The sequence below is a fragment of the Orbicella franksi genome, chromosome 4, assembly GCF_964199315.1.
Source record: "Orbicella franksi chromosome 4, jaOrbFran1.1, whole genome shotgun sequence".
In the NCBI taxonomy this organism is placed as follows: domain Eukaryota; kingdom Metazoa; phylum Cnidaria; class Anthozoa; order Scleractinia; family Merulinidae; genus Orbicella; species Orbicella franksi.
The window spans coordinates 9749097-9762324 of NC_138148.1; the positions used below are offsets into that span (position 1 = coordinate 9749097).

The following is a 13228-nucleotide window of genomic DNA, read 5'->3' on the forward strand; positions in this document are numbered from 1 at the left end:
AAAAGACCGGTACCAAGGTCCGATACTCACGAAGAACAGTCCCCAGCAAGCTTGCTTAATAAGCTAGAGATTTATTGCAAGACTGAAAAATCCCAAGTTCACGGACCGGATAGATTCCGTAAACTTCCAACGTGCGATCACAAGTTCGCCGAAAAAAGGAACACTTCATCGCAGTTTCGTAAACTTCAAGCGAGCGCTTACTCAGAGCGCTTGCTCACCTCTGAAACACAATACGTAGAATTTGCAATGAAATCTTCCTCTTGTGAGACATACCGAAAAGAGGTAAAAGGACCAAGAACACTTTTTTTTTTTTAAATCCTCAAGTTTTAATTTTATCCCGTTACAAATATTTACAGAGAAATAAGTTAAATATAGCGTTTGTTACAATCCGATCTCAGTGATATTCAGTGACGTATTTCAAGTTTTGTAATCCTCTTGTCAAGTTTAATACTTAAGAAGTAACTTGGTCATGCTATTTTGGCAATTAAACTGGTATTGGAATTTCGGTTTGAAAGAGCAGTCAAATGGGATAGAAATCCTCGAAAACAATTCTGTTGGAAAAAATTCATTCATACCGGATAATGTGGCCCTCTGGGGCACAGAATTCACTTTTGTTCTTTTTTCTTAAAAAAATCGCGGCCTGTCACCTGATGAACGATGGATTCGTGAGGGTTATCATGCATGTCAACAACCCATCTCTTAGACATATATGGTGAGTCACGAGTGGTAAATGGAATATGTTGTTTTAAATTTCGCCGTTGTAAACCACTACGGCATATTTTCACGGAAAATACCAAATTTCTCAGCAGGTAATTTTGAACGGACGAGATGAAATGTGCCAACATAATTTACTAGCACCTTGTAAATGGAAAGTCCTCGTGTTCGTTGAACCTTAGGAGAATAATCGCTTTAGACGACTCGTAGACAACTTAATTGTCGTGCCCCGTTCAACAAAGATTTAATCACGTAGTCATTTGGTTGTTTAGACTTGCCAACTTGGCATACCTTAACTGCCAAAATAGCATGACCTAATAAGCAACCAGCCAAAAATATCATAATTACTTAATGAGATCAGAAATCAAACTTTCTGGCAGTTACTGTCGACTCACAGCAAGTTAGAAACAAGACAAAATACCCCCGTAATAGCAAAATATCCGATACTTATCCTTAACTGAATCATTCCTCAACTAGAAATCAATTATCACAACTGATACATCATTGTACTTACATGAAATAATATACCTGCCTTAATAATGCCATGATGTGATCTTTCTTTAACATAATTTGTTACCTTAGGGCAAAACCTCATCCACCCTTAACAATAGTTTCCCACGAGACTAGTGATGTATACCTGTCTACCCTCCTTTAAAGGGCGTGGTCTCTAAAAGGGGGTTAGGGAAACAAACAGGTTAAACCCCTTTCCACCTCACCACACTAATACTGTGCTTATCAAGGGAAGTGTAGCACTTTAATAATTGCGCCTCTCAGCCCTGTATAAATTACTGTACCTAAACATGCTTCTAGTAGGCACCTCCAGATTACCACGATTTGATACTTTTTTCACTGAATAACCTTGGTGTCAAGTGATTCTTTATGCCATACAACAGTTCAGTCTTGTATGAAAAATAGTGTTACCATATGATTAAATTTAAGACCATGGCTTAGTTTTTTTTAATTCTGTCAGTTCCTACGAACTCCCTTATGTATCTCTTTAAATTGTAGTAATATGCGTATTCTTATCAGATTATAGCAAATAAATTTCTGTCTGCTTCTTTCAAGGTTTGGGAATAATAAATTAATATTTAACAAGCTTAATTGACCTTTGACAGCAACAAACCAGCTAACAGTACATTTCAATCTTTCAGTGTAAGCATTTTCTCTCAATCCTTAATATCAGAACGATGTGATACACATTTAAAGCATTTAGCTCCACATCATCTTATGTAGCTGCACTGCTCGTGGCCCACAGCCACTACTTGCCCAGCATTCCAATTCTAATGATTATTTAGAGGACATCCCCTTGCCCAGTGGCCTCTCATCCCTGTAGATAAAATATTAAACCCCATTATTTAACGCACATTATCAAATTAACTGTTTTAACAACAGTTACAAATTATAATGATTTACAAGCGCAAGACTTAAGGATCAGTAGTCTGGTATTTGTGGGAACATAAATTTCCGCCACAAATGATTAGGACAAGGTATACTTCTAAGAACAGTTTGGTAATCGCTTTCGTACAGCTTTGATGTTTCACAATATTTTTTGTTATTAAGCAAATAACATCACAGCTATATAGGAGGTCTCGATGTCCCTCATTCAGTGACAAAGTAAAGAAGAGGCATCGGCATTGGAATGGTTTTTTCTTTTTTAATGAGGATGTAACCTGCTAACGATCCTAAAAAAATATTGACCTGGCCTCCAATGGGTGCGACAAGTGTTGCAAGACCAAGATCAACTCGCTGAAGAAAGGGTGGAAAAGGAAAGGAATGGAGCTGGAATGGAAGAGTTGGGAGGAGGCCCATGCAAGCAAGTGGCTGTCCACTAGGGTGAACAGCAAAGAATCTCTGAAACCCTCCGAGTGCCACATAGGCACTGATGTGATTCTATTTAAGATGAATTTACATCACTTGTAGTATTTTCTGTCATAGTGTCTCAGCATTTCTGATCATCTTTCTCATAAGAGCCTTCAAGATATCTGAACAGAATTGTGCACTATAAGTAATGAATAAAAGTTAGGAAGGTTTATGCTGAAGATTCAAGCAATAAAGGCAAAAATAAGTTAACAAAAAATCTCATAGCATAGTAACATTTTGCACACGACTAACCGGAACCTATTGAGACTTCAGCTCTCAAGCTGACCTCAAAAGAGAAAATTGAATTTGAAGTTATCCATATTTAATTAAAGGGACATTTCATGTCAGTTCAAAACAACACACCCTTAAAGCATTCTTATGGGGTTTGACATACATTTTCTGGGGAATGCTTAGGAATGTAATTGTGTGGCTACTAACTAAAGAGAAATGACTTAAATTAAGATGTGCCAAATAGTACTCAAAATGCAACCATGCCTTGACCAGATTTTTAGTATATTCACTAAATAATTTTTGCACTTATTGCTTGAACTCTGAGCAAAATCTGTCTTATAGGAGATCAAGGTTGGGTAAAGATTAAGTATACATGTAAATACAAGCCAAATGGCCCATCAGGCTGAAGCTTATTCAGGTCTCTCTATCATGAAGCAACTTGGAATATTTCTACTCTCCCCTGGTTGGGATGCTAGTCCAGCATTAAATTTGCCAGTATTCATTTGTACACCTGGGTGGAGAGGCACTGCGAAAGTAAAGTGTGTTCCCCAAGAACACGACACAATGTCCCCGGTCAGGGTTCACCCAGTCAGGGTTCAAACCCAGACCCCTTGATCCAGAGACAAGTGCAATTTTGCCTTCACTACACAACCGAACACACTCTGAGGTTGAGGCATGGGCGCATTGGTCAGCCAGGCCCAGGATATGTTTTATTTGCGACAATAAGCTTACAACAAAGCGGACAAGTGATACATCAAGTAAGGTCCTACATGCGCCAAAGCCAGACACGTAAACCCCAAAAGCCTCGTTTGGAAAAATAGGGACTGTGTACCCCCAACCAAATGCAGTGGCACTACCTATGGGGTTTAAAGGTTGATCTATAAACAAAATGAAAAAACAAATCATGACGCTAATCATACAATAAAAATAAACCTTATGGGAAAGTGCTAGTGGCAAGGCTGACCGTAGAATGTCACAAGTTTCTCAACTGTCTCTTTTTTAAATGTACTACCCATGAGCCTTTGCGTACTACTCTCCCACCCAGTTCTCCGTTCTGTGTTGACAAAAAATTAATTTATGTCAATACCGATTATGACAAATTACATCTAACCATGAGGCCACCATGCCCTACAAGGCTAAATGGTCAATAATACTTACCACACAAATGGCAATGGCCATAACCTGGATGGAATGTTGCTGGTGGACCATGCATATAATTTTCCTGATATGGTTGCCTCTCATAATCACCACCATAACGATATCCACCACCACCACCACCACTATGGTTACCATGGTTACCATAATACCTGTTGACATAATTCCTGTGATAGTAGTTTCTCTGATGGGCAGCAGGGCGTTGCTCTTGAATTTGAATTCCTCGGATATAAGGTGCCCTAGCTCTTGCATGCCGAGCTGTGTTTTGTGTTGTTGCTGCTGTAACCATGTTACCCTGACTGTGGTTGCCTTGTTCACCATCATTCACGGTGATCGGATAGTCCTGTGAACCAGGTGTAACTCCAGAAGCAGCTGAACAGTAAATCAATGGGAAAGTTAGGCAAAAGCATATTCTTGAAGGTCTTTTCATGATTTCAAAAACGTTTTGGAGTACCAAAGTGATGCCACAACAAACTGTCACAAGTTTAGTTGAAATATGGACCTCAAATGCAACAATAATTTATGTTCAACTCCTTCCCAATGAATGGCCGAGTGGGAAGGCGGGCAGGGCATAACATTAACAAGTAACTAACAGTCACAAACATAAAGTTACAACACTGACAACTCTATTCAAATGAAAACTGAAGTCATGTAGCTGTAACTAAAATCAGTGGTTGTATGCAGTATTGTGTTCTTCTATGTAAGTGCAACTTTGTTTCAGTACATTGCAAGCAGACACAAAAAAGAAAATTTGCATCATAACAAGCTAAATATTTATTACCCAAGCAAACTGGTTCCATCTAGTGAATTCAAGTTTCTCTCAAGGTCCATTTAAGCTACACTAGTTTTGTTTTCACCATCAGACAGGGGTAACTACAACTGCACAAGTGAATACAGTGTTAAATAATTCCAGTTTCTTTTTCTTCTTATAACAGAACTGTTTAGGCAAGGTCAAAATTGTTCCCATAAGGAGACAAAACTTAATGAAGTCCAGATGATGACCGACACACTGTAGTTATAGAATACTTAATTTTAATAGTCAATGGAAGGAGAGCCAGGGAAAGGGACAGAACATGGGTGAACAAAAGCTTAAAATTTGGGTGTCTTATCTAATGTAATATCTGCCAACAGTCCAAGGAATTAACCTTTAACATCATACTTAAAAAGTGTGAGGCTTCGTGAATGAAAGCAACTTATCAGACCATTAATCGCCGAGTAGACTTTATTTTTAGTTAGTAGTTTGTTTTATTTCTTTTCCTATTGTTTCTTCATCAGCAAAAGTAGAAAGCCAGAAAAAAAGAACCATGATCAAAACTAATATCTAAATAGCCCTTGCTGGGAAAAATCAAGACAATTCAAACTGTACTACTTTTTTTATAGTAGTGCTGACTACACAAGAACAAACATTGATAAGTGGTACCCTATCAGGAGGGAGCAAAATTTAAACTGAGGTAACAGGAACTACACCCTACTCCCCACCCCTCCCTACCAATAATGTCCTCATTCCATAGAGCTACGACGAACTTTTTCCTGGTCTGTAGCATTATTATTATACATTGAACTCACTATCTCTTTTCTGATTGGCCAAAAGTGTACAGTGAATTTTCGAAATCAGCAGCTGTGACATCATCTAGCTGCAGATTATACAATTATCATGTCAAAGGCACTCACAGTCATGGGTAATCATGTCATGTATTACCGCGGTGCATGATTTCTAAGGGTAATCATGTCAAGTTTGCACGCTTTGTGTTTATTGCCGTTAGTGAAGAAGCAAAAACATTTAGAGTTTTTCTGATATCCAGAATAATCAAGGTCTTGGTAAGGGTTATCAGCCAAAGCCTATAACTCCTACCTCGACCTTGATTATTCTGGATATCACAAAAACCTCATCCAAAAATTGTTTATAATTGTATAACCAACACAGCAGCTACAACTATTTACAGTGTACTCAATAATTGCATATCAAGGCATTCAAAACTGCAACGCTCCAGACACTAACAGTATAGTTAGTATACTACTGTAGTTTACAAAGATATCTAAATCCAAAGCAAGATTTTATTCATATTCTTTGAAACATAATCAAGGTTTGTGCAAAAGTGAATTACTCGGACAATGGAGTAGCCCAGAAGCAATTAACACAAACAGTTGAGTTTTAAACCTTAAATATTTACTACCAGTAAATTAACATTCCACATTTAGTACACCTCTCTAAATGATGGATATACTTCAAAGTAGTAGGACCTGACCAACCATATTTACAGAACAACATCCTGGCCGCAATGTAGGTCACCAAGTCTTACCCATACTTGCAAAACTAACACTGACATTTTTTGTTGTTACAATCCCAAAAACAACACTGACATATGTTCCTTAAAGGTTGAATTTATTTTATTAACTATTTGAAAAATACCTAAATTGTTAAAAGATATTACACATTTTCAAAGCCTATTATTTTTACTATAAATACCAGAGGTTGGTCTAAACAAATGTTGCAGGGATTTGTTAAGTTTCTATTTTTCCTTTTTGCTTGTTCATTTTTTTCGCTGCATTTATGAAAATGGACAAAACGTTGTCTGAACACAAGTCATTCCAGTCCTAGTTCTTTTATAAAATAACATTCTCCAAATTTCTTAACAGTACTTTCATAGAGTAAACCTTTGAGACTAAATATGCAAGATTGAAACTTTCTTTTGACTGGCACATCCCCTGTAATCCAGCCCTGAGAATTTGGCAGTATAAGTACATAAAGAAGGCACCCCTAGTTGATGATTTTCTTTAATCTCATGACTTGTCTGCTTGACAATGTACTGATGTTTTATGGAGAAATTAAAATTAATGTTGATAACCCTTGCAAATGACAGATATTTAACCCTTTCACCACAATTCAATAGGGCTGCAGCAACCAAAGAAGACACAACACAATGCACTGGAAAAATCTCATTCATACAGCCAACTAAATATTACGGACACTTTATTCTGGACCGAACAAAAGCTTAGTCAGCCATTTTCTTATTTAAAGAACCCCTTTAATATGGCCACCCTGTTAATACCAGATTTTCTGGCCCGTTGGTGACCGATTAACTGGGTTCCACTGTATTGCTTTCCTGGTTGGTACACTATTAAAGCCCTAACAGGTTATGGTTAGTTACAGGGATAGGTTTACAAAGAGTTAGTAATCCTGGTATAAATTAGTGTTCACAACAGTTGTACTGTAGGGTTAGCGCGGCTACTTTTAGCTTCAGGACATTCTGCACAGGTCTCACACCACGAACTACCTACTTTGCTTGACCTACATTGCACTGTGCTCAACATTTCATACATTAATTAATAAGTACATACTGAAAGTAAAATTGGCTGTATGTTTTTATTCCTACTAAAAAATTGACCGAACCTTTAAAAAAACAGATTGTTTTCTTTGCCAATGTAAGAATTAAAAAAGCCGAGTCCTTTTCCTCTTGTAAATGTCATGAAATCATTTCCTAAAACCAGTAGGCCACCATTAAAGGAGACCTCTCCTGTTGATTGGAACAAATTGCAATTAAATTATTGGCAATATCGCCAAAACTGAAAATTTATTGAAATAAAATTAAAAAAAAAAAAACATTTCACCACTGGATACCAATATCAGCCATTTATTGGGATTTTATTGCACCACTTGCAGCCTTTGGAACAATACGATGCCGAAAGGCTACCAGTATTATGATCAGAAAACAACAGTTCTTTCACTACGTCACCATGTAACCTCACCTAATCCAAAATAGTGGTGTGCCAGTGTTTCAAAACCCAAAATAGCAGAGATTTGTAGCCACTGAATTTAATAGTTTGTTTACAACAAACATGTTTCTTACACTATTTTTCTACCAGATTAATAGCAAGAGAATTCCATTAACAAAACAATGAACATTCAAGATGGTGGAAAAAATTGAAACTGATCCATTTTGTATTTTGTGCTTCTTATTCTCCAACATTCTGCATGGTTTGGTTAGCAAACTAACCCATTGAAAATAGGTAGGTCCCTATACCTTCATAGTTCTCTACAAGACATCTGTTGAAATACACAGCGTAGAAAAGCTGTCAGATCTAAAACAAGCCATGACATATTGCACACATTTCCAAAAGAGCAATTTTGATGTTACTGATTGAGCAATTTTGCATCATTTGTAGTGCACAAACTGTTCAGCACAACCTTGATTTGTAAAATTCTCTGTTGTCATACACGTCTTGACTTACAAGTATTGTATGACTTGATCACGCACACTAGTTAACTTTTATCAAAAATAACTACTATAAAACTGTACTAACTTGCTCCCAATGATGCCCATTTTAAAATAGTCTGTGTGGTGAATATGGTGAAAGGGTTAGAAACAGAACATATTTTGTAAATGAATGCACATGCTGACATGACTAAAGGAACAAATGCAGTGAATCCTATGGTGTGTTACCAACCCTTAAGTCTGGACGTCTATCATGCCTTACTTACCGACTACAGAAACTTAATTCAATGGTCACGGTTTCGGCGTAAATACTTTTGGCCTTGAATCGAATCTTCAGCTACATCTCGGACGGACAGTACGGGATAAAACCACTGTAGAATATTTGTCTCCTTCGTCTATCTCAGATAGTTGTAATCACATTATCACAATTAACGGCAAAATAGATATGCACATCACCAATTACTCTCTTTCAAACGGGTTCGGACTGCATCACCGAGACTAGAAGTAATATTTGCATATTGAAGAAATTGGTGAGTAAGAGCTTGAAATTGATACTCGTAATTCAATCTGTCTTCAACAAACTTGTTACATAGTACTCTGTTTTTGGCAGGTATTTTTATAGGATTGTAATCCGGTAAACTTCCGTACCGCAGAAATTTGCCACTGATAGACTTTGCAGTTCTTCTTGTACTTTAATCTGTAAGTTACGGTGACTCTCTATTTCTGCATATTCTGACACTGTAAATTCAATTGTAGAGGAGACTTCTCAATCTCTTTGTTCTTCGCGTACATTACAAGACTACTTTGGACTAACAATGGTCTTAGATTTGAAGGTACATGAGCCATGCAAAGAGAAATCACTTTACTGGGTAAGCCATCATTTTCACATCAGGAACACATCATTACTTTTCTCTCATATATTGGCACAGATCTTAGTTACACCTAGTCACCTAGTCAAAAGACAAGGTGGAATAGTCGTAGATAGGGGGTTTGAACAGCAACACTGCCTCATTTAGCCATCAATGATGATCACTGCATTTTGTACCATATTACCTCTTTTCAACTCTTCCCTTTCCTGGCTGACTGTCTGCCGTCTTGTCTTGGTCTCCTCATCCATAGATTCCACCATTTTGGCAATGGCGTTATCAAGAACAAGGGACCTGACGGGCCTTCCCATTATGGGTTGACGACAGATTGGACAGTTGCTCTTCTTCTGCAGCCAGGATTTCAAGCAGTACTCACAGAAGGAATGGGCACATGGTAAAGTAGTAGAATTAATAAAAAGGTCTTGGCATATGATGCAAGTAAACTCATCCTCCATCTGCTCTATGACTGTTTTCCTTGTGGCCTCCTCGACTCTCTTTGTCTCTTCTTGCTGTTTAAGAAGCTCTTCGTTTTTGGACTCCACAATCTGCCGTAGCTCCTGTAAAGTCGATTCCATCCTTCTTTCATTGGCTTCCAAGTCTTGCATTCGAGCTTGGGAGGCTTTGTAGTTTTCTAATTCCATATGCAGCATATTCTGCTGAGCCTCCTTTTCAGCAATCACTTGCTCCAGCACTTGCTTCTGCCGAGTCAACTGATTTTCTAGCTCTTTGTCTTTTTCTTCTAGCTTTCTATTCAATTCCTCTTGCAGCTGTACTTCAACCTGCTCCTTTTCCGCAATCAAACTTTCCTTTTGGCTTTTTAATTCCTGATTCAATTGTTCTTCCTTCTCTACTAACTTTTCTGCGAACAGAGTTTTAAGTGCACTTTCAAGCTCTTCTTTTTCCTGTTCTAAGGTAGCCTTCTGATCCAGCAGCTTGGCTTGCAACTCTTTCTCTGTTTGTTCCAATTGCAGGACCACATCTGCATGACATTTCTCCTTTTCCTCTAAAGATAATTTCAATTTCTTAATCTTTTCCTCGGCCATGCTGATCACTTCATGTACAGCAGGATGGTCTGCACTTAATGGGGAAGTTACCTGTACATAGCTGCCACTTTCTGCCACAATCTTTCTATGTTTAACAGAATTTCCTTTGCTTCTTGACAGAGGTGTATCTGCACGTCTTTTACAACCTTTTCCTACAGGTTCAAACTCATATTCAAACTCTGGTGGACTAGAATCTATCCCAACACCAAAAGCAACTTTGTCACCAAATTCCAGAACATGACGGGTATTGGGCTGAATTCTGTTGCCATTTATGAAGACTCCATTTAGACTCTGAAACAAAAATTTAAAAAAATGCAAAAGTATTGCTTTGCACAAAAAAAACACCGAGATGATGTCTTATATGTTGTTATATAACTGAGTAAATTACTTCATTGTGATTACCTGAGAGCAGCCCAATTTATCGTTAATTTTAATTTACACTGCATTGCAAATTATCTCATGCGCATGTTCGCAATTTTCTGTCATTTAATAAATGAGTAATCGTTTGAAAGCTCGAGCAATTAAGGATTTACACTACTTGTGATATTTGAAAATTCTTTCAAATTGTGCTCGCCTAAAGGCTAGTGAAATAATTTAAGAGAATTTTTAAATATCACTCATAATTTAAATCCTTAATTGCACACGCATTTATATTCTTGCCTATACTAATACTGTACAAATGTCCTAGCAAAATGACTCCCATTTGCCTTATTCATGCAAATGCCAAATTTATGCCAAAGTACTAAAAGGTCTATGTTTCAAGTCAGCATTACACTCTGATAATGCAGTGATCCATCTGCCTGCACGTCCCACGTCTCAAACTCTTAATTTTCCTAAAAGATGCCCAAATTTAGTCCCAGATGCGTTCAATTGGACGCAAAAAAATTACCTTCTCTCTATTACGATCATGACTTGATGACTTTTCTTCTCTATTTATGAAAAATTTCAAAATACGTATCAAAGTAAGCAGCGGATGATCGTAAAGCGAACGCCATTACGTTCTGGTCATTGCAGGCTCAATTTTCATGATCAGCAGTATGTTACAGAAGTGTATGGTTTCCAATTCCATACACATGCTTTCTGTCTCTTCCTGCTTGCTTTCCTAGGGCAGACATTGTTATTCCAATTATATGCGACTGAAGAAAAAACTTAAGCCCCTGGAGGGGCAACAAAAGCTCTCATTTGCAAAACCGCCCCAAGCGAGTAAACATCAAGAACAAGAAGCAGCAACTGCAATAGAGAAGGGTGATGCAAAAGCGAATGAAGACAATGAAGAATCAGCCCAAGCAAAATCTGCAAAATCTAAGGAACGAAGATTTTTTGAGCCGTGGCCCAAAACATATGCATGGCTGGTCTACAAGAAAAATGGGAATTATATGTATTGTACAGTCTGCTCAGAGGCTAGGAATTAGAACGGAATGAGTAAAGAAGATTTCAAACACCACTCTAAATTGGCATGCTGGTCTCCTCGAACACAAGATGGCCCTCCAAAGTAAAAAAAAAAAGTAACTAATAAAATACAAAGCTCATTTTATTAATTGAATGTGTTATTCAAAGGTACAACTCATATAATGATGAGTGTGGGACTCACACTCCTGTGTGTGGGACTCACAGGTTCTTGGCTGTGTGAGTCCCTAGACTCACTGCTGCCTTTTTCTAGATGGATCACTGTAATGATTCACTAATCACATGAAAAGAATGCACTCATGAGCCACAATAAAAATTGAATTTAGAATTTGACCAAAAGTATATTTCAATTTCATACACTGAGATACCTTACTATGGTAACTTCAAAATACTCATTACGCAAAATATGCACCTTCTTCACCAAAAATATTAGAGATGAGAATCAAGAGTGATTTGGAATTTAAAATTATGTGGCATGGCTAGGATTAAAATTTTTGGCAGAAGATCAATGCAACTATACATGTAATTATTGAGAAATACAGTATTCCGTTTAGATCAAGCAGATAATCAATTTATCATAGAAATCTATGATTCGACCAAGCGGGCAATTTACAACTTTTGTGGCAGGATCTATACCATATCACATTTTCCACCAGTGTACTGAAAGGAACATAAGTAACAAGCTTTTAATTTATTAATGGGAACGAGTAACAAATATCATTAAAGCAAGACTTAAAAGCCCAACTCAAAAACTCAACTCAAAAAGTTTTCCCCTTAAATAAATACATCTATATAAGCTTAAATCTGAAATACAGTTTAAAAACAAAAAATATATATACTTTCTTTGCAAACAAATCTATTTTGAATGTACGCATTCTTACAAGATATCAGCTACACAAGAAGGAACACGAAGAAATAAAGGAGTCTATATTTGTTCACTGCGCAGAGCTTATATTATCAAGAGTGCTTTCGAGCCAGCTGTTTAAAGCGCAATCTAAACTACGTAAGAAACCTTTGTTTTGAAGTCAGATTTTAATAACCATGATTTAAGGTGGTCTTTTGTGTGTTATCCAACCAGCTGCGAACCATCCAAACTCATTGATTATTCATCAACGAAAAAAAACAACAACAAACGCGAAAAGCTCTCTCGCTTGACCACTGCAAACACAGTGCATGTAAGCTTAGAAATTTCGGTTGAGCACCCCGAATAAAACCCAAATACAAACCACATGAAAAAAAACCACACTGAGCAACGTTTTTAAATAAAAATATCAAAGCGTTATCAACGTCCCGGATAAAAATAAAGCCTAGCTATTTATTGTACCTCATGGTCGGTTATCGTCCATTTACCCGCCGAAAGAGAAACCGTGGCATGTCTGCGAGAAATCATCAAAGGCGTCGCTTTCGACAATAACCGGACATTTGTATCGGGAGATATTATTCTTCCAAAGGTAGTTGGTCTGTCAGGCAAAAGTAGGATGCTGTTTGGACAAAAGGAATCGTTCTTCCCGCAAACTGGAACCGTTTTCCGAAGGTGCGCCATTTGCAGTGTTTACCAGATGACGTAACAGTGCGCATGTCTGCATGCATGAACAACAAGGGTATTTTAGGGGGAGGGTAGAGAGGAAGTCAGTTATTCAGCAACTAGGGGTGGCTTCCTCAAGGGAAGTTCATTTTAAAAAAAATAAATAAATAAAAATTTAAAAAGTCGTGATCAAAACGAAAAGGAATAAGAAAG

At 37.5% G+C, this 13228-nt stretch overlaps 1 protein-coding gene across 1 annotated transcript; it reads right to left on the minus strand.

Moving 5' to 3' along the window:
- Positions 1-301: 301 nt before the first annotated feature.
- On the minus strand, positions 302-13048 carry LOC145483325 (E3 ubiquitin-protein ligase RNF8-like). Its single transcript, XM_081461821.1, has 4 exons — positions 12815-13048; positions 9228-10374; positions 3964-4332; positions 302-2041 (listed from the first exon to the last, which is right to left on the minus strand). Exons 1-4 carry the CDS (start codon positions 13031-13033, stop codon positions 1995-1997), a joined length of 1782 nt encoding a protein of 593 aa, XP_081317947.1. The 5' UTR covers positions 13034-13048; the 3' UTR covers positions 302-1994.
- Between the last annotated feature and the right edge of the window lie 180 nt (positions 13049-13228).